The following is a 23,452-nucleotide window of genomic DNA, read 5'->3' on the forward strand; positions in this document are numbered from 1 at the left end:
GTATTTATTGATGTTTCAAAATAAGTGAATTATTGAATTTTTTTTTTTCAAATTTACCCTTATGATTTGATAACCAATTAATTTTTGAAAATGTATTACAAGGTCAACTTTTTTTTTTTTTGGATAAAAATAGAAAGTTGTGTTAAATTTATGTTTTTTATATTTTTTTTTCTTAATCTTTGTGCCAAAATTCAACAATTCATTTATTATGAAACGAAGGAAGTACTTTTTTTGTCCATCAATAATTATTCACTATTAACTTGACATATAAATTAAAAAGCAGTAAATGTCAGAGTTAATTTTATCATTTAATTTTATCATATCATCCTTTGAATATATTTAATTCAATGTTTTGAAAACAGATTGAATAATGATTATAATTAATAACTAAAGGGCCATTTGGTTGAGATACTAGCTATCCTGGGATTAACTATCGCAGGATTAGTTATTTCGCCTTAAAAAAGGAATTAAAAATAATTCTATAATTCTGAAATACCTAATCATCGGATGAGCTATCCCATACATTTTATCCCAACTAAACATGGAGTAAGCTCATTATAAAATTAATTTTGAAATCAATTATCTCTTGTTACTCCTATCAAACGACTCCTAAGAATAAAATAAATAAATTATCCATTAATTTTTAAACTGAATGTTACACATCTATTTTTACCGTAAAAATGAATGAAAGAGTATACCAAAAGAAATACTTTCTTCGTTCCATTTTGATTTAACATTCTTTCTGAATATGTTTATTTCAAATTATTTGTTCATTGTCAAAAATATAAAATGTTTCATTATTTTTTCCCATATTTATTCTAATAAATAATAAAAAATAGTAATAATTAAATTTATAATTTCAATATATAATTAATAGAATTACTTTTATAAATTTTTTTTTTTAATTAATATTATCTTCATGTGTATCAAGTCAAAAGAGCTAAGCAAAATGAGACATAGGAAGTACATGCCACTAAATGGTGACGTTAAAAGTAAGGAAAAAGGCACAAACTTTTGTAAGAGTCAACGAAAATCAGCGTCCACCACACATATATTTTCCTTCCACTTCTCCTTCTCCTCCTCATTTTCCTCCCACCTTCCCGTTTCACCTTACACGCTACTCTTCTTCAACTGAATCTTTCCGGCGCCGGTAACTCCTCAGCTCCGAGAAAAAATGGCTGAAGCCGACGAAGATGACTCTAATTGGCTGGTAGAATTAGGGTTAATGGAAGTTCTTCCTTCCCTTGAAGTTCAACCCAATCCTCAATGGCCCTCCAATGCTTTTTCCCTTCCTAATAATCTCAGGTTCTTTATTTCTGAAGTTTTCTTTTAAAAAGTAAATTAATTGAATTTTGTTTGAATTTTTGACTAGGGACTCAATTTCATTCTTTAATTAATTTTTTTTTTTTTTTTAAAATGGGAATGTGGGGTTGAGTTTTCTTGAATAAAGAACTTCAGTTGAACCGTTTAAAATACCAAGGAAAAAAGCTTTAATGCACTACTTTAAAAACCAAGAAAAGATAATTGCTAGTACATATTTACTGAAGTGTATGTTGCTAATTCTCAATAGACTGCTAACCATCAAGTAAGTTTAGCTTATTCACTTCTGATAAGTTCTTTTTTTCTTGGCTTGTTCAGTTGTAGGCTTGTAGCTTTAGTTCTAGTTTCAATGTGCAGAGGAAAGTCAATCTGGGTTCTGGATGATTTTCTATTGTTGTTAAGCTGGGTTGGTCTATTTCACAATAAGTAGGTTATATAAATGTTTAGTTTGTGAATAAACTAGGACAATAGTGGCTTTTGTAGTGTGTTCACGTTTATTCTTCAACTGCATCTGTCTTTTGCATCATCTATAAGCTATAGCCTAAAAGTAAGTAGGTTTTGTTAGTCTAGTTGGTTTTGGTCTGTAGGTGCTTTACTGGTTCTGAATCTGTCAAATGACTGGTTTTATTGTTGTTTAGCTCTTGGTTGGGTGGACGACAACAACAACAACATACCCAGTATATTCCCACCAAGTGGGTTCTGGTGAGGGTAAGTGTACGTAGTCCGTACCACTACCTCAAAGGTGAGATAGAGAGGCTGTTTCTGATAGACCCCTGGCTGGTTGGGTAGAGTTATCCATAAACATATAGGTTTTCAAGGATTTTCGTGTTAGATGCTATGGCTAATCTCATGAAAAACTGATTAATATTTTTGGAGTTGTGTTGAGATGCAGAGATCATGAATAAAACAAGCTCCAATGAATATGAGAAATTGATTTTTTGGATCTTGATTCATCTGCACTCGTTTTCCTTTTCTGAAACAACAACTATACCTTGGCCGGAATAAGTTGGAGGCAGCTATATGAAGTTATGAACCATGTTTTTTCATTTCCCTTTTCCCCAACAAGTAGAAAAAACATTAATTTACTTATTGAGCACGGATATGTTTTGAATGTATACAATTGAAGGTTTAGGCACACTTGATTTTGAAAATATTTTCCTGGCGGATAGGCCTGAAGAATGTTTTAATTTATCTGCAGCCAGCAGCCTTAATCATAGAGGAGCTACTCATTTATTATTAACTTAAATATGATATAAGGAGGAACTTGTATGTGCTGAATCTTTTGGCCTCATGTTACCAGTTTCATGAAAAGAAAAAAGAAGAAGAAGTCCTTTCGGCCTTAGCAGACAGTTCAATATCTTGCATTAGTAACCTTGCTTTTATGAAAATGTTGCCATTTTTGTGTTGTACAACTAAGCTAATTGATTATTCAAATTGGTGTGGTGAATGTGATGCGTTTCTTACCTTTTTACAGTTCTGGATTAGAAGATTCCTATGGCAACTCCGACAGTTTGAAGGAAAGCGGCTCCAAAAAGAGGTATTTTCTTTTGATCAGTCATTTGATTGAAGTTTCCAAAGCAAGAAATAAAAGAGTTGAAAACTAGCCACTAGCACATAACATCAGAATATGTTTTGTGCTAATGTGTTATGTTTCTTATTGTATTGTATATCAGAAAATTGAAAAGCACTGGTGATGTCTTTCTTGTAGCATCATTTAACATATCATTTCCTTCCTGTGTTTGTGAAGTGTTCTTTTTTCCTCTTTCCCTTCTTCCCTTATGTGATAGAGACTTTATTTATTTCAGGGTGAGATCTGGAACATGTGCATCTGATTCAAAAGCACATAGGGAGAAAATGCGAAGGGACAAGCTGAATGACAGGCAGACACACTCTCTCTCTCCTTCTCTCTTTCTTTGTGCATGGTTGAGTGATGGTTATGCTGCATTTAGACTTGTGTCTGCTTCTTGTTCGATATTTTTGGAATACAACAACAACATACCCAGTGTATGGGATATTTTTAGAATATAAAATTGTTGTAATAATCTGCTCTTTTTTTTTTTTTTGAAGGTTCCAAGAATTAAGTTCTATCCTGGAACCAGGAAAGCAGCCAAAAATGGATAAATCTGTTATCCTGGGTGATGCGGTTCGTATGGTGGTGCAGTTGAGAGATGAAGCTCAGAAGCTCAAAGAGTCATACGACAACTTGCAGGAGAAGGTTAATGAATTGAAGGTGAGATGATTGAACTCGTTATCTCGTTGTTGCTACACAAGTAACATGGAGTTCATGTGAAAAGATCAATTATTTTACGGATTGAGTTATCCTATCTTGTTATTTTTTCTTTAATGAGCTATGCATAAAGTGATTATTGTTTTGGTCTTTTGTAGGCTGAGAAAAGTGAACTACGAGATGAGAAACAAAAGCTAAAAGCAGAGAAAGACAAGCTCGAGCAGCATCTGAAGGCCTTGAACAGTCAACCTGGATTTTTACCACACCCTCCTGCAATGCCTTCCCCTTTTCCAGCCCCACATCAAGTCTTTGCAAGCAAAATGATGCCATATCTTGGCTACCCTGGAATCCCTATGTGGCAGTTTGTGCCTCCTGCTGCAGTTGATACCTCAGAAGATCATGCTCTCCGCCCCCCTGTTGCTTAAATTATGGTGATTTCGCGTTACCAGAATTATGCAAATGTTTGTTTCCTATGTCAACAATTTTGTTGATGTTTGCTGACATTTGATTCTCCTAATATGAGCAGATCGGTACATATACTATAATGAGGTAGTTGATCAACTAATTATGTACACTAAAATGTAAATCTCGTTGAAGTTTACATGAATACCTACCTTATGTTATATCATTTGATCAAGCATAGCATACGTAAGGCATGCTATTCTTGGTTGTTCAATTTTGACTTTACACGATTTTTGAATCTTCTGTTGCATCCAGCTAAATAGCTTCAAATTGTTAGAGCAACTAATGATAGTGCATTTGTATCCTCAATGTGAACGATGCAGATGTTTTAGAGCGACTGCGTATGAATGCTACCCTATGCTCCCTTTTTCCAATTACCCTGTAGATAATAAATTGTCAGCTACTAGCTCTAGTTTTGTTGGACTTGAAAAGAAGAGCATGAACTCTCATTTGATTAATAAGCTGTACAAGCAATTTATCTGTTGAATATGATTTTCTTCTGGGTCTGGCTTTGCGAGATGTGACACCCCAGCTTAGGATTAGACGTCCTACATCGGAAAAACACAGGAGAGATGTTGAGTACATAAGTAAACAGACTTTACTCGCTAGTGAGGCATTTTAAGTCGTGGGGGTGTAGGCCCAAAGCAGAAAATGTCACTAGCGTGCTGGGATGTTGCACAATACCTGCAATTTATTTGTTGAGAGTCATGTTGGTCCATCTAACAACTTAACTCTACATTCCAATTTAGCTAATTTCAGTAACTATATCTGATACTGAAGTAGGTTCTTCATCAAAGAAACATTTTCTGTAAATTTGCTAAGTAAAGATTCACCGGAAGCTAATTTCTGTGAGAGACAGTAGTCGCAAAAGCTATTGTTATATGATAATCAATCATGGCTTGAACAAAACAATCGGAAGTACACATATATTTGTAGTACTCATGGATTAACTCATAATCCAAGTTACAAACATTTCATAGCCCTAGTTAACTCGTGTTCTCTAATACTATGATTCTGTTGACAAAAGCTTCCCAAGAAGCATCTAATTCTTTATAGGGCATAAAAATGCAAAAGTTGGACAATGCCTTGAACTGGACCATCTCTTAAGGCTTCCTTTTTTTCCTTTCTCAGCAAGGCTGCTTGAACCCCATGTAATTTCCATTGGTGTAATCCCTCCATATATCAACAGCTCCAAAACTAGTCATGAGAACAGTGCTTAAAGCCATAACTGTGCCGACAGAAAATACAATGAGGGATGCTCTCCCATGATGCTCTATGGCTCTCTGAACTACTACTAATCCGATGATTGAGGCAACACAACATATGACTGCAAAGATGAGGGCCTCGTTCACGTGCTCCATCCCTAGAAATAGGTATTGCACAGCTGACATGGTAGAGGAGAAAAACACCATGAATGAACAGGTTGCTGCTGTCACCTGTGGTAGAACAAAGTCATCAGTCCAAGAGAAAAAGACGCACAAAATTAAGGATAGGTAAGATGTAAGAGTAACATGTAGTTAGCACAGCTTACTTCAGGAGATATTCCGACTTGGATTAAAAGGGGACTAATTAGCATTCCACCACCAATTCCAAAAACGCCTCCTAGAACCCCTGCTAGTAGTGCCATTATCGGGAAGATGAGCTTCCCCGAAGGCCCATGTTTAGTTTCACTACTTCCTTCCTGCATTTAACGAACCAAGTTAGTTCTTAGTCAAGAAGTTAGGCAAACAACTTACTCTCTTATAACTTACAAAATATACCTGTTTCTTGGAAGGCATGTTCTGCTGACTTTCTCTATTATACAAGATCCATGATGTAAAGATGATAGCCAAAGGAAACTGAACTGATGAAATGATCCAGTATCCCACTCCACATGCCTCCATAGGAATGATCCCCTGTACATTGATTTGAAGAGTTTCTGTTACAATTTTACAAACAAGTAACCTAGCATTTAAAAAATTCTCAGTCTCGTCATCACGTTTCTTTTTTCTATTTCTTTCCTCGTCTTGCCATTAGCGTTCTTAAAACAGTTGGAACTAGCAGCAAACGCTTCAGCAATAACGCCTCTCAAGCCTATTATCTACCCGATCCCACTTTCTTTCCTGTTTCAGAATTGAATAAAGTGAAAGATAGTGTGTCGCTCGATAAATGTCTTTGTCTATTATTATGCCAGAAAGGGAATAAAGTCCGTATGCTAACCCGAATTTAAGTAGTGTTTAAGCACCAACTGCTCAAAGTACAATTTAAGCATTGGAGCTTGGCTTATAAATACACACTTACAAGTTACATGTTTGGATAGAAGTATTACAAGTAGAAAATAAGCCATGTTATTCATCTCTGCGGTGAGGAAAAAATGAAGTTGTTAAAAGATGGCTGAAAAGGCTACTCAGCTTTTTCCAACCGTAGTTTCATGTCTCAACACAAAATATGTTATTCTTTTTGGGGGCATTAAGGTTATCTAATGGATTACTTTTAACAACAGGGTAGAATGACGAAAATCTCAGATTACTGAAAGAAGACAGGAGCTGAAGTCATGTTTCTGATGCTACCAAGAGTACAAAAACAACACACACGCAAAATGGGGTCTTGAAAGAATAGAGTGTACGCAAACCTTACCCCTAACTTAGAGGTAAGAGAGGTTATTTCAGATAGACCCCCGACTCAAGAAAAAAGATAGTCATGGAAGTACAAGAATCAACAGATAGTAACAAAAACAACAGATAGTAGTACTATAACAAAATAATACGATAGTCGAAGTACAAGAAACAAAAAGAAACAACAGATAGTAACAGAATGATGCTACCAGGAGAGTAGTATAAGAAAAAAAAAAAGAGAGAGAAATCAGCAGCGTTCCAAAAAGATGATGAGAAATAGCTTAGTCTCAAAAGGGAACAAAGAGAAGGACTTAAAACTTCCAAATACTTGAGAACCTGAAGTAACATAATAGATTACTTCAATGGACTTTAATCATATATAAGACCAAGTTATGACATGTAAGTGTCCAAAAAAGGAAAATTCAAGACAAATGAAAAAGATACGTGTACACACCAAAAGAAGTGAAGACAAGACGATAAAAAGAGGTAGGCATACTTGTCCATATTGATTTCCACGAAGAAGATAGAGGAAAAAAAAACAAAACCAGAACATCACCAACATCCCCATTTTCATCCATGGAATACTGCTGGTTATTCTTCCCTTTGCTTCCTTCTCCAACAAAGGCTCAGTTTCATCACTACTTTCATTTTTCATCAACCCATTTTCCAATTCTTGATTCTCATTTTCCAATTCTGATTCCAATTTCCAGTAGAAGAACCCTGATTTACATGTCTTGAAAGTGCAAAAACCAAGAAACACAGCAAACAGTATAGTGATAAGCCATTCTGGCAGGACCTTATTGCATATAACACCAATACTGACACCCAACAACATGCATGGCTCCGAGAGCAATGCTATATCAAAATCAATGATAATCTTGCCACCATTTTTCGGGCTTGTAACGCACATGTTACAAACAACATTTGCAATAGAGCCACCCGTGACCATAAATGCTGAAAAACTTGAAGCTGTTTTGAGGTCTACACCTGCAATTATAGTAAGAATAGGTACATACAATCCTCCACCTCCAATTCCTCCAGCACTTGATATAGAAGCTGCCAAAAAACAAAATACCCCTGCTACTACAGTGGAAAAACCAAATTTTAGACCCTCATTTTCTTGTTTATTAGCCCTCCATTCATAGATTGCATTCAAGAATTGGTCCAATTTGGAGATATCTAAGGTGGGGTTTGTTTGTTTTGCTATAGACAATCGACAGGATGTCAAAAAAACAACAAAAATTACCAACTTTAAGTAGTTGTGACAATTCATTTTCTTGATTTTTTTTTTTCTGTTACAATGAGAGTGTAATTTGGAGGAGGGGGATTTTATGGTGGTATTGTTGTGGCCCGTGGCCAAAAAAAATGATGGTTTAAAATATGGGACTTAGTGATGATATATAGGTACAAATGCATGGGGAGAAACTAAAATTATTTTGGAATTTTTTGCCACTTGTCAACCAATTGTCCACACCCTACATCATCAACATCCAAGCATATATTTGGCTTGTTAGTAGTGGAGTTGCTTCTTTGGATGGATAAAATGTATCAGATGTATAATGGTGACTGATCAAATTGCTACTCTTTTAAGTGAAGATAATTATTAAAGGGATGAAGAATAAGTTGATATCGAGACAGATTTATGCTTAAAGGCTCAAGCTCTACATAACATTAGTCGTCTTTATGGCAATAGCACGTATTGAGAACAATGAAAATGACTTGTTGAGAATATAGAATTAGAAGCTATGTGAATGTTCCTTGACAAGTTGAAAACTGGGCCCTATATTGGTAGGGTTGGACATTAATAAAAAGGAAATTAGTTATATTTGTTTATTAATATGTCGCTAAATAGCATATAACTAACACAATTATTTAATAACTCGTCATTGATCCGTCGTAAAACTTATTAATTAAGAATTTTTATTGTTTATCTGTCGAATTATATATGAATTCAAAATTTATCATAAGTTTTAAAAAGAATGTCCTCTTTTGACTTGAAATAAAATTTAAGAAAATAAATAAGACTTTTAAATTTTATGATCGTAAATTAAAGTTACGTGAAATATATCAAAATATCTTTTAATTCCGTTGTCTTAAACATGCTATGTGGATATATAGTTGAAATTAAAGTATTAACAAAAAAGAAAAGAGTCATTTTTTTTGAAACAGACTAAAAAGGTCATTATTTTTGAAACGATAAAGGTTTTAAATAGCTAGTATTCATTTAAAAAAAAAAATTGGACGTAATCTTTTTTTATTTTTAAAAACACTAAAATATCTCAACAAACTTAAAAAATCTAATAGAAATTTTAAATTTAAATTCATTCTAAAATTAACAACTTATTATCCTAGTCATGTTAAGTGATCGTCGGCATACAAAGTGTTGAGTCCCACATTGAGCTGATTGAATCAACCTGATTGATTCTATGACCTGCAAATGTAATGATTTTAGAGAATGGAGCCTGCCTGGTAGTCTTACCTACAATATCATCCACGAAAATAACAGAGTGTAACTTGCTTATGAATCAATCCATACATCCCACGCCAAGAAGCTTATCAACCATAATATTTTGGACTTAATTTGAAGTGCATGTGTGAACAGAAACTGATGATATGAAGCATCATCGAAGCTTCTTGGATTTGATAACCTTGGATGATTTTTTGGCTTACTTGCTGGGGTAAACTTGGAAAAACATAAATACATGTACTTACCACCATATAATAATATGCATGTATTCTTGTATAAACGGTTATCAATTAATGGTACGTAGTTCACTAATACACATTTTCAGGAGTAATTTATTTATTTATTTATTTTTGTGAAACTTTTCATTAGATAAATCACTAAGGCAGTTTCTTATAACACTTTATTAGTTTATTTCCAATACTTGATTAATTGAGTAATAGTGCATGTGCATGCAAGGGGATATGAAGTTATACCCTTAATTTAGGGTACACGAATTAATAGTTTCTTGGCAAAATCAGGTATTTTATACACATTTTTTAAATCTGATCTTATATTAGTTGTCGACACTCGTGTTCCAAAAAATCTGAATGATGATGCACTTGATTGAAAAGCTTAGTTATTTTTAATTTTAGTATCAAGTAGCGATCGTTATAATAGCAACTCATAAACCTTAAATTATTGAATTTCTAAAATCTACTCACTTCATCACACCGTTGAAGTAGGTGTCGGCTAATTAGATTAAATTAAGAAAAAAAAAAATTTAATAGGTAAGATATTTTGAGTCTCCTTAATTGGATTTTTGTTAGGTGTCCGACAAAATCCTTGTTATCATATTCTAAGAAATAACTAGTACTAATAAATAACGAAGATTGAAAATCTATAATGCCCCTAAATAGAAAAATTATTCATTAATACACAAAAAAATATTTCCAAAATTGACAACTCTCGTGTCATCTGCATATATAATATGTCGACGCCAAATAATCACCTATTTCCTCCTTTTACGTACTGCGTACATGTGTCAAGCTAAAAGATTGATTAATTATTTCAAGATTGAAATTTCTTCACATATTTGTAATATGTTGCCTATTAATTACTATATATATATAGTCTCTGTCGTCGTCCATTCTCTTTTTCAATTGATAAAGGAGGAGGACTGTTGTATACCCAAAAATAAACTATCTACTGGTAATTTTCTAATTTTTTTTTTCTGCTAACAACTATATAGTTTATTGATAGGTTCAATTAATTAACCCTGAAATTAAGGTTTAAGGTAATCGCTTAAACTCTTTTTTTTTTTTTTTTTTTTTGGTCAAGATCGGTGGTAATAACCAAATAATTGTAGTTTCCTTTTTCTGGTAAGATTTGTGGATGAAATTAGCAAACGGGTTTAAGATGGGAATATGAATAGTTAGACTATTCTCCCACGTAACGAACACAAAACACACCAATGAGATTATTACTAGTATTAATTTCCATAACAAAGTTAGTTGAACAAAGTAGGCCATCTTAATTTTCCTTTTTATGTCATGCTGTTTTGAAGCAATAGTATTATATGTGTGCCTTCTTGTGTTTGGGTTTTTAACTACTACGGGATATATTTCTTTCGTTTAATTTGTGATAATAACAACTAGACACGCTAGTGTGAAACAAATAGGCAAATCTCCTTCTCAATGTTGTAAGAAGGCATTAATATGGAATCAGGATTTATCGTTTCATCTTAAAATTCAGAAAACTCATACTCTTCAAATTTTATTTGCCTTTGTAATTCTTTCAAAAGGTTTTGTCATGCAATCATTTTCTCTTTTCTACGTACCGATTTTCAAAACTCGACTCTTTTTCTTTTCGCAAGCATAAGTTTTTGTCCTACTTGAAAAATGCTTGAACAAGGTTTTAAAAATTTACAAAAAAAAAAAACAAAAAGAAAATTATTGACAATTGAATTACTAGTTTATAAGGCTACCAACCTGATTTTTTTAAAAAAAAACAATAGTCCCACTTTTTAACACAATTATGAGCAAGGCATTTCTTCGTTTTTCAGCTTTTATAATATAAGGCTGCTGCTGTTTTCAATGTCGCTTCTGTAATTATGATAAGTGAATGCACATATTATTCGACTCAGATATATACATAGTTATAACAAGATCGTCTCAGTAAAATTAGTGGCCTAAAACAAAATTTTAATATGAGACCTTAAATATATGTACATAACAAAAATATTATCAATAATTTAGAGTTATTTTTTGATTCTTACTTATTGCTTTTTTTTTTTAAGTCTAGTGTTCTTAGAAGTCATTAAGCACTTAAATTCACATAGTAATATTATTATTTACAAAAAGTAAGGATTAATTTTAATTAATAAAATATTAGTCATTTGTTTGCAATGCATTACCTTGAATATTATTATGAAAATTTTATTTATCAATATGAAGATTTGATAAAAAGTTCTAAAACATTTTTAATAAAAAATAGATAATTCTTCTTTTTTTTTTTTTAATAATTTAAATCTTTTATATTTTACAATCTTTAATATTAAATTTTTTGGGATGTCAAAGTTTTTGAATCCAAAGTAAAGATTCACTAGCCTTACCTTTTGAGCCACCCTGGTTATAAAGTTTTCAGAAACATACATATAGGGTGTGTTTGGTTTGATGGAAAATATTTTCTTAGAAAATGTTTTCCAGGAAAACAAGTTGATTTCTTACTTCTTTTGTTTGGTTGGTGATGGAAAATATTTTTCGAAAAATATTTTCTAGTATTTGGTTGGTGAATGAAAAAATAATTTTTAAAAAATACATTTTAGTGTTTAGTTAAAGCTTAAAAATGCATTTAAAAATTCTTTTTAAAAAAATAAATTAAAAAAATTAGATCCTTTTTCGGGAAAGGGGTTGGTAGGCGGGTGGGTGGGGCTGTCAGAATAGGCAGTAGGGGTGGGGTAAGAAAAAGTTTTGATTTTCTTTTGTTAGAAAAAATTAAAAAAATTGGCGCAGAGGGGGGTTAGTAGGAGCTGGGGTCAGGGTAGGGGAGTGAGGGGAAGGAAAAAGATTGAAATTTCTTTTTTTTTTTTTTAAGGTTAGGGGGTGGGGTGGGGGGAAGGGATGGGAGAGGGGGCTGGTAAGGGGATGGAGGGTAGGGGTGTGCAGTAAGAGAAAAATTTGAATTTTTTAATAAAATGTAGATATTGTTTTTGAAAGGAGGTTGGTAGGGTTAGGGGTAGGGGTGGGATAGGGTGGGGGTAAGGGATGGACTAAGGAAAAATTTTAAAATACTTTTTAAAACAATTGAATTTTAGGGTGGGAGTGGGGGCGGAGGTAGGGGTAGGAGTGGTGTTGGGTAGATGATTTTGAAAATTGTATGAACATTTTAACTTTAAAGTGAGGTTGAAAGAGAGTTTTGGAAAATATTTTTCTTTAGATTTAACAAAATTAAGTTGATTTGAAAAACATTTTCCAAAACATATAAGCCAACCAAACGTAGGAAAACTGGAAATCATTTTCTGGAAAATATTTTCCTTCGTACCAAACACACCCATAGTTGGATGATTGAGCCCCTAGAATCCATCTCTTTGATGTTCTTATCCACAGTGAATCAAATATTGTCCAAAGAAGCCTTCTTTTTTTCCACTGCTTTCGAGGAATTTTGAGAACTTTTTGCTTAATAGGCAGAAATTCTTTTAACACTTGTAATGAGTTTAATTATACCAGTTAAGCAGTAATTTTTCATAGTATCTTACAGTATCATTTCAGATGCAAAATGAAAGTGAAAAAGGGGGAAAGAAAAATGACTGGGATAAGAAAATGACTCAAACTTTAATTTGGTCATATGGCTTTAACTAGTAGTATAACTTTACAGTTGGCTGTGGTACCAATTTGTTTTCATGATCTTCAATATTCCAAATGATTTCTCCTCGAATCCTATGGTATTTAAAATCTGGAGTGAGAAAAATAAAGATGGTACCACCACTCATCACTTATTCTTTGAAAGGGAATAATTTAAGTTGGCAAAAAATCCATGCTGGTGGTAACGAATAGTAATATCTACACTAATTGTTCAATTTAAACAAAGTGATGGCGTTCTACTTTTAGCAGTTTTCTCTTGTAATTTCAAGCTTTGTATCCCTGATGAAGAAATTGTATAGAGCGTATAATTGGCCGTTCCTTTGTATTATGATAAGTAAAATGGATTTCATGTAATATAAATTGATATATGATCTACAGGCATGTGTTCATCAATTGGTACATTGTGTTGGTTAATGAATCCGGCCTTGTTTAAATTCCCCTGTATCTTGTGTGTGGAATTCATGTTAAGAAGGCTAATTATATCATTCAAGTCATTAAGATGTCCTCTATATAAATACTAGTAGGAAAACTATCTCTATTTTTTTTTTTTTTTAGATATGATCAGCAAAATCCTTAACAGAATTTCAGAGAGGCGTCAAGTTCCAACAAATAGGGGAGGGGGTAGGACAATTCTGATCAAACATAGGTTCGTGGCCCTCTCTACTCATCTTCTTGCATCCATGGTCCTTCCCATAACTATTATGAGTCAAATTGAGAAAATGTTAGCGTCCTCCTTTTGGGCAGGTACTATTGAATGGAGAAACTATCACTGGACTTCTTGGTGAAAACTTTGTCTTTCACATGCTGAAGGGAGAAGCCAACTTCACAAAATTGCAAAACATTTGCAATGCTTTTACTGCAAAGCAGTGACGGAATCTTACAAGTAGTCAATCCCATTGAAAGAGGCTCCTAATTCCGTGCAAAATATTGTTTCAAAATCATCAATTCTTTGGTCGGAAATGGTTTTCAAGACAATCACATTCTTGGAATGTAATGTGTAAAGTTAAACGAAGAAGGATCCTCATATCTTGTGGAAGATTGGCTAGGGGGGGAGAGTGGTAATTGGATTAATTAATTTGAGACATTTCTATAACTTCTGTAAGGTTGCATACCAAGGAACTTAATTGCAACCGTCTTAAATCCTTATGAATAATCAATGGTGCTGGGGAGGATGGGATTCTCATCTTCCTGGTCTGGTGATGAACACTATAAACGTGAAGCAGCTAATGCTGGAGCTGAATGTTCCAGATAGACCTATTTGGACAACGTAACAAACACATAGTGTCTTCTCAGTTGCATCAGCTTGACATCTCCTAAGAAGAAACAATGCAAGTTAACTGGATCGATTTCATGACTTGGCAAAAACTGGTATCCTGATCAAGATGAATTTCATTGTCTGAGAGCCCTAATAGATAAGATCAAGATATCTAGCCTGGGAGTTTCTATTCCTTCTAGATGTTGTTGTCGGAGGCAACTTAGGATTGAATCTGTCGATCATCTTTTCTATAGGTCATAAGTGTGCACAAAAGATATGGCACAACTCACTTTGTGCTCTTTTAGAATTCTTTTTGCAGGTATTTCTTACACGATTAATTGATGGAGCTACAAAGTCGATAATCCAGTCAAATCCCTTATTGTCAAATGTATTCCAGCAGCAGCAGCATTGGAGCTATGGAAATCCAGGTGTGAGGTTAATATGAAACTGAAAGAAAACTATGACAACAGTTTTTCAAAGCAGATTGCTTTCTCTATTACTCAGCTATTCAACAATATCTATTTCAAGAAAACTACTTTTATTAGATGCAATGAGCATCAAACATCCTTTGCTAAGCCGAACTCAGATGGGAATTGCAATGTACATAGAGGGGGGTGGTCTGGTCAGACACAAAGAAGAAAGCTTATTAATGTTGCTTACTCACTAGTGCTTTGTCCAGAAACTAGTACTTTGGCCAGAGGCAGCCTCAATACTTTTCAGTACCAATTGGTGTTTTAAAAATGAAGTTGAATACATCGTTGCTGAGACTGACTCCAAACTGTTAGTGGATTGAATTAATGGTCCGAATACAATTCTATGGAGAATTTTAAAGGAAGTAAAGAAGCTTATAACAAACTATGGACAACTCTATCCTATACAGCCCCAGGATTTATTCTCCAATGCCGGTTACGAAATCATCTCAAGGGTGAAGGGCCTCATGACTCTGGACAGATGGAACCTGTCAGCTATACACATTTCTAACTGAAGGAAGGCACATATGACTTTTATCCTTATAGCTTGCTCATAGTTAGACTTAGTTCTATGCTTTTTAAATTTTTTTGTATAGGATGATACCTCACTTCTTAAGATTAGATGGCTTATGCATCATCATACCAAATGCTATTTACTACTTTATTTCTTTTGTATCCAACACTGAGTTTCTATCTTCAGTAGGAGATGCTTGTCACGTGATAATCCCCTCAGATCTATCCTTTTTCTTTTTAAATGAATAAAATGTTCAATTGATATTAATATATGAATAAATAAGCAATTAGAAAATCTACTACAAAAGGCAAGATATCGTATCGGAGAAATCTACATAGTTTTGTTGAACCAGACACTTTTTCTTTTTCCAAATATAATGGCTAGTGTAGAAACCGAAAGTTACCAGGGTTGTGGTGGATAGTATGGAGCCTCCTTTGTTAAGGAACCCTTTATCCTTAAATGTAGGACTTTCTGGCGCAGATCCAGAATTAGTCAGCCCCGATGTGGGTACCATACGCCGATGGAAAACCAAAAAACAGACAAACCAAAAAATGGTGCCCATTTTGTTTGGAAAATGACTTCTGACTTATCAGCTTTTGGAGTCTGCACAGCTTTTCGTTTTCTTGTGAATCTTCCTATTTAGAAGATTGACTTATCATTCTTTAACTTTGAAAAATGAAAGGTAGAAAAACATTAAAAGAATGGGAGAGGATAATAAGGAAAAGACCTGTTATTGAGAGAGGTGTTGTAAGTTTTGAATCTTTCAAAGTAAAAAGAGCAGCCCTGTGCATTAAAGCTCCCACCATACGCAGCACCCAGGGAAGGGCCGAACCACAAGGGATTATTGTATGCAGTCTTACCCCGCATATCTGCAAGAGACTGTTTTCACGGCTTGAACTTGTGTTGATGTTTGATTTGGGTTGGGTTTTGCTTTTACAAAGTTTGATCTTTGTGAAAAGGTTTGCCCAAACTTTTGGTTCTTGACAAGAAACTCAAAAAACTTATTTTAGAATACGACTAAACAGCATGTACATGGGTTTTCGAGACTTAATACAGTCTATCCTTATAACAAAATCCATGTTCTTAGTCCACATTTAAGCGCCATTTGAATAAATAAGGGCAAAATACATTTCTATCACTAATTAAATGCAACTACCTATGGTTGTTATCTATGACATAACTCAGTCATCGATGTCTCATTATATGATGAGCATAGATTTACTTTTGGTTAGTTAACTTGATTCTGAGCTTCATGAATAAGAGAAATCTCAGGGCTAGTAATATCGTCGTGCGTATAGTATGCAGGCGGCCCCGAAGGCACGGGAAGACTCAGAGAGGCGCTACTGAGCATGAGAACTACTGCAGCCATAGTTGGTCTATCAGCAATATTATCTTGAATGCACAATAAACCAATGTGGATGTATCTCATTATGTCAGGAACCAGTACTCCTGTGCTTTCCCTCAACAAGGGGTCTATCAAATTTGTAGTTGTTCCTTGCTGCCAGTTCGACCAAGCCTATGACAGTTTAATTTAATCAGAAAAGTTCATGTCATAATGTATTCGGTTATGTAACTGAACCAAACTAGTTTAGAATTTGAAATTGAGAATAGTTGGTTAATTGGCTTTGTTACTTACATAGCTCAGAAGGTCCTCCATAGATTCTTCATTTCTGGAACACATATTCTTTTGGCCACTTATGATTTCCAGGAGTAATACTCCAAAGCTAAAGACGTCTGACTTGACTGAGAATTTCCCCCGCGTTGCATATTCTGGTGCCATATATCCACTGCAAAGCCAATACAAGAGTTACAAGACCTTCTAATAAGCTAAACTTTGTGGCACCTTGCATGTTATTCATCTGCTCACAACATATAGAGGAAAAAAGAGGCTACAGATTCAGTTCCGGAGTTCGTGATCCAACCAGTGGATCCGAAAAGACTTACTAATCTGTCAAAATAGAGAGTGACATGATGCACAAAAATGTAGAGCTATATATCAACGGTCAAAATGAAGTTTGGCAGTGAACAGAAGGCATCAGGGAAGTTTGGTTTGGCATGGTCTTCTTTTCATGTTACTTCTGTTGTATTTCTTTTGCTTTTGTTTTAGGCAAATGCTTTAAACCGAGGTGAAGACAACTCTATTAGACCGTGATCTAGGTTGAGACCATACAGAAAATTTCATAATTATAACCTTTCTGAGAACATATAACATCTTTCTGTACAAGACAGATTATACTTCATATGCCCAAAAGGAAAAACGGAAGCTAAATAAAAGAAGAAACACAGATGTAAAAATTGTTCTAGAAGTCGAATTAAGCCGTATTAAATACCTAAACCTTTTCAGAAGTAGAACATACTTCTTGAAACTTGCATCTTGGTTAGCAAATCTCAGATATAAATTCTAAGTAGATGAACTTTCATCTCCAAACAATTACAAAACTTTCCTTTAGGAAATTTTCCTGAATAAGGTTGATTTTGGAACGATCAGGTTCTAGTTAATCATAAAGAGGTAGCCATTCTTCACAGAATAACCATAACAAAGTTTATCTTGAAAATTCTATCAACATTCAATGCGGCACTCATTTTTTCTCGAGCTTTTGAAGTAGCTAAATGGTTAAAATCCTTCCCTAGTCGTATGAAATGACACTGGTTATCTAATGAGAGATGTAAAACGTACTAGGTCCCAACAACTCTACTTGTGTTGCCTTGAGTTTCATCCAATGCAAATAGCCTTGCCATGCCAAAATCTGAGATTTTAGGATTCATCTCTGCATCAAGTAGAACATTGCTAGCTTTGAGATCACGATGAATGATTCGAAGTCTAGAATCCTCATGAAGATAAAGAATCCCCCTAGCAACACCTCCTATGATTTTGGATCTCCTTTCCCAATTCAATTGTCTACGTTTAACTGGATCTGCATTTCAAGTGGATAAAAGAGATGAACAATACAACACATTGATGTTCAAACTCCATAATTGATTTAAAAAAAAGCAATACATACCAAATAAAAATTGGTCAAGGCTTGCATTGGGAACAAATTCATACACAAGAAGTCTCTCAATTCCATCAAGGCAAAATCCCAACAACCTAACCAAATTTCTGTGTTGAAGCCTTGCAACCAACAAGATCTCGTTTTTGAATTCTAGATCACCTTGGCTTGAATTTGCTGACAATCTTTTCACTGCTACTTCTTGTCCATTTTGAAGCACACCCTAAAGCATATCAGAAGTTCATAATGAGTGGAAATTCTGAACTGATGTGAAACTAAATCATTATGCAACAATTAAGACTAATCACCTTGTACACAGGACCAAATCCACCACTTCCCAACTTATTAGAACTTGAAAAGTTATCTGTTGCTTCTCTAATTGTAGAGAGATCATACTGCAAGGATTCTGCAGTACTAATATCGTCCACACGTCTACCTTTATCAACACATTGATTTAAAACAAATCAGCAAAGCTTCGATTTAGAAATCAAATTTCCTGATCATTGTCTCATAACAAGCTACTCTTACTCTGAATTTTGTCCTGCATCTTCCTCTTTCGCATCTTCATCAAGATTATCAAAGTACAAACCATAAGAATTATAGTTATAACAGTTGACACAACAATAATAATGACCGTTCTAGCAGATTTATCATCCTTTCCTGCAAAGACGCTTCCATTTAGTATCAATCTCAGAATTCGAGCACAACTTCTCATGTAAAAATTAACTAATTTAGTACATTACAATAACAACAACATAATACCCGGTGTAAACCCACAAGTGGGGATGAGCACAGACTTACCACTACTTCTGTTGGAATGACATTGAAGCAGGATTGGAAGAAAATAACCACACAGCACAATACAAAGCAAATAAAGCAACAAACAGTACCACATGGAGAATAGGAAACTATATATGCTGTTACTAAATACTACTGCCAATAATGAGGAGGAAAATATCACAAAAAGTTCTATAAAGCTAAAATTTTCCTCTAAGGGTGTGTTTGGTACGAAGGAAAATGTTTTCCAAAGAAAATATTTTTCTAGAAAATGTTTTCCTGAAAAAGAAGTTGGTTTCTTACTTATTTTTTTATGTTTGGTTGGTGAGTGGAAAATATTTTTTGAAACATATTTTTTAGTGTTTGGTTGGTGATGAAAAAATATTTTTCAGAAAATACATTTTAGTGTTTAGGTAAATAGTAGAAAATACTTCTTAGAAAAATAAGTTTTAACGTCGGAAAATACCTTTTTTAGGATGAGTTGATATTGAGGAGTAAATATTTTCAAAGAAAATAAGCTGTTTCTTACTTATATTATTGTGTTTGTTATGCTAGTATTAAAATATTTTTTAAAAATATTTGTATATATTTAACAAAAAATACTGAGAACGAAAAAATTTTGAAACTTTTTTAAAATCAAATTAAAAAAATTAAATCTTTTTTCAGAGTGGATGAGAGGGTCAGAATAGGTGATAGGGATGGGGTAAGAAAAAGTTTTGAGTTTTTTTTTGGAATAGGGTGGGGGGAGAGAAGGGTAGGAGAGTGAGGGTGGGCTAAGAAAAAAATTAAAATTTTCTTAAAAATTAAAATTTTAAAATTTTATTTTTTTGGGGGGAGGGGGAGGACTGTTAGGGGTGGGGCTCAGATAGAGGTCGAGTGAGAAAAAAATTTGATTTTCTTAATAGAGAATTAAATATATATTTTGAAAGGGGGCTGGTAGGGGTGGGGTCGCGTAGGGATTGGGGGTGAGAGAAATATTTCAAAAAATTAAATATAAATATTTTTTTTTGGAGGGGGTGACAGGGGATTGGGGAGTTGGAGTAGGTGCGAATGATTTTGAAAGTTGTATGAACATTTCAATTTAAGAGTGGAACTGAAAGAAAATTTTGAAAAATATTTTTTCTAAAAGAAAGTCATTTTCCTTAAATTTAAAGAAAATAAGTTGATTTGAAAAATATTTTTTAAAATATTTAAGTCAAATATAAACATGAAAACATTTTCTAGAAATAGCAAAGACAGCCTAGATATGTTCTTCTCTACACAAAAGTCAAAATCAGCGAACAACGCAATTCACCTTGTGGTGGAGATTCAGAGGCGACGTGTTTGAAGAAACGATAACTCTGATAACGGAAGTTGCACCTAGGCCCTATTTGTCTACTGCCCCTATTGCCATTGCAAGGACAAGTAGCCATAGCTCCATAAGCATTCGTTAAGCAATCGGAGCAATCCTGAGGAGACAAATCAGGAGTACATTGCACAAGTGCATATATAGTCTGATCATTTGGATCTGTCGCACTACCACTGGCATATTTGCGAAAAGGATCACCATTCACAGCTTGACCTCTCAAAGTCTCCACTAATTTCTTTAACTCCCGGTTAAACTCTTGGGGTTTCGAGGCATTCCCCGAATCCCACATGTATAGCAGAGGATCATTCGTAGTGGTACCGATGATTGGTCGACCAGAATACTGTAACATACATTCATCATAGCCACCAAAAGCTTCTTTTTCCACTGGGCATGAACGTACAATCTTTGGAGCAGCGTTATTAACACAGGTACGACATTCTTGCAGCTCCACATCTCCTCTGCATAGCACAATAACACTGACTAGGTCTGCGTTTCGGCCAATGGAAGCGTTGTAGAAACCATAGTTATTCATATTTGATGAAAGGGAGGAAAGTAGTGTGTTGAGATTGTTGTGGTATGCACTATTTTGAGTGTAGTTGCCATTGAGACCACAGTCAGAGAATAGTAAATCAGGCTGAGCTAGAATGAGATCGTGAAAATAAATATGCAAAGTAACAAAGACTTGCAATTTCTGATGAACAGCCATAATGTAAGGTGCGATCTTTAGAAGTAAGATATTTTTAAAGGGATTAAATAATGTGCATTGAATGTTTGGCTACAATTGAAAGAACGATATGATGCTATCCCCACTTATAAGTCAAATGGGCGGCTGACTGAATTTGAGCGGGTTAAAATGGGATTTGGCTCCTTTCCTAGAAGTACTCTCAGAAAGTGACCAATTGCAGCTTTCAACTACCTACCATATAAAGTTCAAACCGCTATACTTAATACTATAGTCCGAAATTCAATTGTTTAAATATTTTTGTTCAACGTAAATATTTTCTTTTTCATCAACACAATAAGGTAAAAAGGCTAAACAAAACTCAACTTTGGGGTTTGTACTCCAAATAGTGGGATAAACATAACTGAATAGCCTGTCAAAACGGGGAATTAACTCACTTGATGTTAAAAGTTAGAACTACATATTCCATTAAAGAACTTAAGACATTTTCCAGTGAAATTAGGAAGTACAGTGGTAAAATGTTGTGTTGCAAATTGGATAATTAAGAAAAAGTAACAGTGTATCTAATGAGAGATGTAAAAATTACTAGGGTCCCAGCTATTTAAGTAGGTACTTGAGTTTAAACTTGTCTAGTCTAAAGAATGTCCTCCACAACTTTTGTTTCCGAATGTAGCACTACCAAATAAAATTTTCATGTCACATATATAAAATGAAAATGAAACATCAACATTTGACTTGGTCTTTTTCTTTGAATTTGACAAGTTGATTTTTAGAGTAAAATTTATGGAATATTAACAACTCTAATGTATGGACAGGAGTGGATGAGAACAAGCCAACCTTGTGAGAAATACAACCTCTTTCTTGCCTATTTCTTCGTAAAACAGCTTGTGAATATACAACTTCTTCTTCGTCTTCTTAGTGGAGTCAAAAATTTAATAGGTAGGACTCCTCGTGTAAATTCCTGGCTAGCTTCTGAGTCATTTCTTAGCTCGTTTGAAATAAAATTAAAAAGTAATCATTTTTTAATATGAAAAAAAATTTGAAAAAAAAATCTTGGTTAAAACTATTGGGCATGATTGATTGTGTAATAAATTGTGCAGATTTCTCTCCCTAATTTGTGCTCTCAATTGTGCAGATTTCTCTCCTTAATTTGTGCTCTATTAAATGTATATAATTCTCTAGCTGATTTAAACATCTAGTTACCTTAGTTAACCTTTTCTTTACTTGTATATATATCTATGTAACCTTTGGATAATACATAAGTCTAATACATTACTTCTTCATCTCTTGAACCTTTATGGTATCAAAGCCTTTCTAAACTCCAACGAGTTTTCTCAATCTCTTCTAAGCTTTTTTTCTTTGGTTCTATGGCATCCATGGTGAATCCAAGTGATTCTACTATCCCTGCTAATAACACCAGCCATTTGGTACAATTTAACCCAAGTTCCCATCTTCCCCTCAAACTTACTGGTCCAATGAACTTCGTCATTTGAAAAGCTCAGGTTGAATATCTCATGTTCAGTCTTGATCTCTACTGCTATCTCGATGGAACCTTGACAACACCATAAAAAACGGTAACCCTCAACAACCAAGAGGTACCCAATCCCACGTACAAACTCTGGTTTCGCCAAGACCAGTTAATACACAATGCCTTAATGGCATCTATTGATCCTACAATCACCTCTGCAATCGCCAAAACTTCCACGTCAAAGCAAGCGTGGGACATACAACAGAACTTGTATGATAACAAATCATATACAAGGATTTTTAGTCTTTGTAACTTTCTGGCTACCATCACAAAAAACTCTCGCAGTATGACAGAGTACTTACGCGAGATCAGGAATGTTGCTGATGAACTTGCAACGGCTGGAACTCCTATTCCAGATGATGAACTTGCGGTAAAAAATCTCAGCGGTCTAGGACCTGAGTATGATTCAATTTCAGCGGTTATCCAAACGCGAGATATACCTATCTCGTATGAGGAACTATACAACAAGTTTCTCAATAGAGAGATTCTCCTCAAACACAATGAGTCTAATCAGGCCTCAATTACAGCTGCAGTGGCACAAAAATCATTACCAAATAACTTTACACCCCGCAATAATAAGAGAGGACAACCATGGCGTCCACAACATCCCAATTAGCAAAATGCACAAACCTCATCTCCAAACTGGTGTCCAACAAATGCACCAGCTACATCACCAAATTGGCGTCCAACCACCCCTCGACAAACTCATCCAGTTTGTCAGTTATGTAGTTGCACTGGGCATACTGTCAATGTGTGTCGTCCATGCTCCCACAATCACTTGAAGCCAGAGCAAACTTTGCTTCCATGCCTTAGGGATGTCGATTCAGGAGCATCGCATCATATGACTGCTGATTCTCAAAATCTTCAACGTCCGGATAACTATACTGGTACTGATGATATTACCATGGGTAACGGTAACAAAATCCCTATAACTCACACTGGTCATGTTCAAATAAATGCTTCAAATAAAAAGTTTCAT

General features: G+C 34.4%; 4 protein-coding genes and 1 long non-coding RNA gene across 8 annotated transcripts; 3 read left to right on the plus strand and 2 right to left on the minus strand.

Moving 5' to 3' along the window:
* The first annotated feature begins 956 nt into the window (after positions 1-956).
* On the plus strand, positions 957-4,234 carry LOC107859546 (transcription factor ILR3). The gene is made up of 5 exons (XM_016704591.2): positions 957-1,305; positions 2,795-2,857; positions 3,126-3,200; positions 3,388-3,550; positions 3,706-4,234. The coding sequence occupies exons 1-5, from the start codon at positions 1,175-1,177 to the stop codon at positions 3,970-3,972; spliced, it is 699 nt and encodes a 232-aa protein (XP_016560077.1). The 5' UTR covers positions 957-1,174; the 3' UTR covers positions 3,973-4,234.
* Positions 4,235-4,868: 634 nt separating this feature from the next.
* LOC107859545 (sulfite exporter TauE/SafE family protein 2) lies at positions 4,869-8,252 on the minus strand. Of its 2 annotated transcripts, none has more exons than XM_016704590.2 (4): positions 7,100-8,252; positions 5,770-5,904; positions 5,541-5,690; positions 4,869-5,445 (listed from the first exon to the last, which is right to left on the minus strand). In XM_016704590.2, the coding sequence occupies exons 1-4, from the start codon at positions 7,874-7,876 to the stop codon at positions 5,137-5,139; spliced, it is 1,371 nt and encodes a 456-aa protein (XP_016560076.2). In that variant the 5' UTR covers positions 7,877-8,252; the 3' UTR covers positions 4,869-5,136. The 2 variants fall into 2 exon arrangements, with proteins under 2 accessions (XP_016560076.2, XP_016560075.2); XM_016704589.2 differs by having other exon boundaries at positions 7,058-8,221.
* A 4,306-nt stretch (positions 8,253-12,558) lies between these two features.
* LOC124896031 lies at positions 12,559-15,333 on the plus strand. Its single transcript, XR_007052401.1, has 2 exons — positions 12,559-13,555; positions 13,654-15,333. It is a non-coding gene; the product is annotated as an uncharacterized LOC124896031 (long non-coding RNA).
* An 807-nt stretch (positions 15,334-16,140) lies between these two features.
* On the minus strand, positions 16,141-21,046 carry LOC107859544 (cysteine-rich receptor-like protein kinase 10). 3 transcript variants are annotated; one of them, XM_016704588.2, is made up of 7 exons: positions 20,210-21,046; positions 18,667-18,798; positions 18,447-18,574; positions 18,151-18,361; positions 17,826-18,063; positions 16,785-16,935; positions 16,141-16,664 (listed from the first exon to the last, which is right to left on the minus strand). In XM_016704588.2, exons 1-7 carry the CDS (start codon positions 20,967-20,969, stop codon positions 16,377-16,379), a joined length of 1,908 nt encoding a protein of 635 aa, XP_016560074.1. In that variant the 5' UTR covers positions 20,970-21,046; the 3' UTR covers positions 16,141-16,376. The 3 variants fall into 3 exon arrangements, with proteins under 3 accessions (XP_016560074.1, XP_047262994.1, XP_047262993.1); XM_047407038.1 differs by lacking the exon at positions 20,210-21,046 and adding an exon at positions 18,940-19,300; XM_047407037.1 differs by lacking the exon at positions 20,210-21,046 and adding an exon at positions 18,901-19,214.
* A 1,554-nt stretch (positions 21,047-22,600) lies between these two features.
* On the plus strand, positions 22,601-23,089 carry LOC107858227. Its single transcript, XM_016702917.1, has one exon. The coding sequence runs from the start codon at positions 22,601-22,603 to the stop codon at positions 23,087-23,089; it is 489 nt and encodes a 162-aa protein (XP_016558403.1).
* The last annotated feature ends 363 nt before the right edge of the window (positions 23,090-23,452 follow it).

Source organism: Capsicum annuum, chromosome 2, assembly GCF_002878395.1.
Source record: "Capsicum annuum cultivar UCD-10X-F1 chromosome 2, UCD10Xv1.1, whole genome shotgun sequence".
NCBI lineage: Eukaryota > Viridiplantae > Streptophyta > Magnoliopsida > Solanales > Solanaceae > Capsicum > Capsicum annuum.

Coding starts and splice junctions, on each gene's coding strand:
- LOC107858227 (XM_016702917.1), top strand. CDS start 22,601: ATGGCATCTATTGATCCTACAATCACCTCTGCAATCGCCAAAACTTCC.
- LOC107859546 (XM_016704591.2), top strand. CDS start 1,175: ATGGCTGAAGCCGACGAAGATGACTCTAATTGGCTGGTAGAATTAGGG. Junction 1,306..2,794: donor TCCCTTCCTAATAATCTCAG/GTTCTTTATTTC, acceptor ACCTTTTTACAG/TTCTGGATTAGAAGATTCCT. Junction 2,858..3,125: donor GAAAGCGGCTCCAAAAAGAG/GTATTTTCTTTT, acceptor TATTTATTTCAG/GGTGAGATCTGGAACATGTG.
- LOC107859545 (XM_016704589.2), bottom strand. CDS start 7,876: ATGAATTGTCACAACTACTTAAAGTTGGTAATTTTTGTTGTTTTTTTG. Junction 5,691..5,769: donor ACATGCCTTCCAAGAAACAG/GTATATTTTGTA, acceptor CGTTAAATGCAG/GAAGGAAGTAGTGAAACTAA. Junction 5,446..5,540: donor AAGTCGGAATATCTCCTGAA/GTAAGCTGTGCT, acceptor GTTCTACCACAG/GTGACAGCAGCAACCTGTTC.
- LOC107859544 (XM_016704588.2), bottom strand. CDS start 20,969: ATGGCTGTTCATCAGAAATTGCAAGTCTTTGTTACTTTGCATATTTAT. Junction 18,799..20,209: donor CTCTGAATCTCCACCACAAG/GTGAATTGCGTT, acceptor GCGTCTTTGCAG/GAAAGGATGATAAATCTGCT. Junction 18,575..18,666: donor GATGCAGGACAAAATTCAGA/GTAAGAGTAGCT, acceptor GTGTTGATAAAG/GTAGACGTGTGGACGATATT.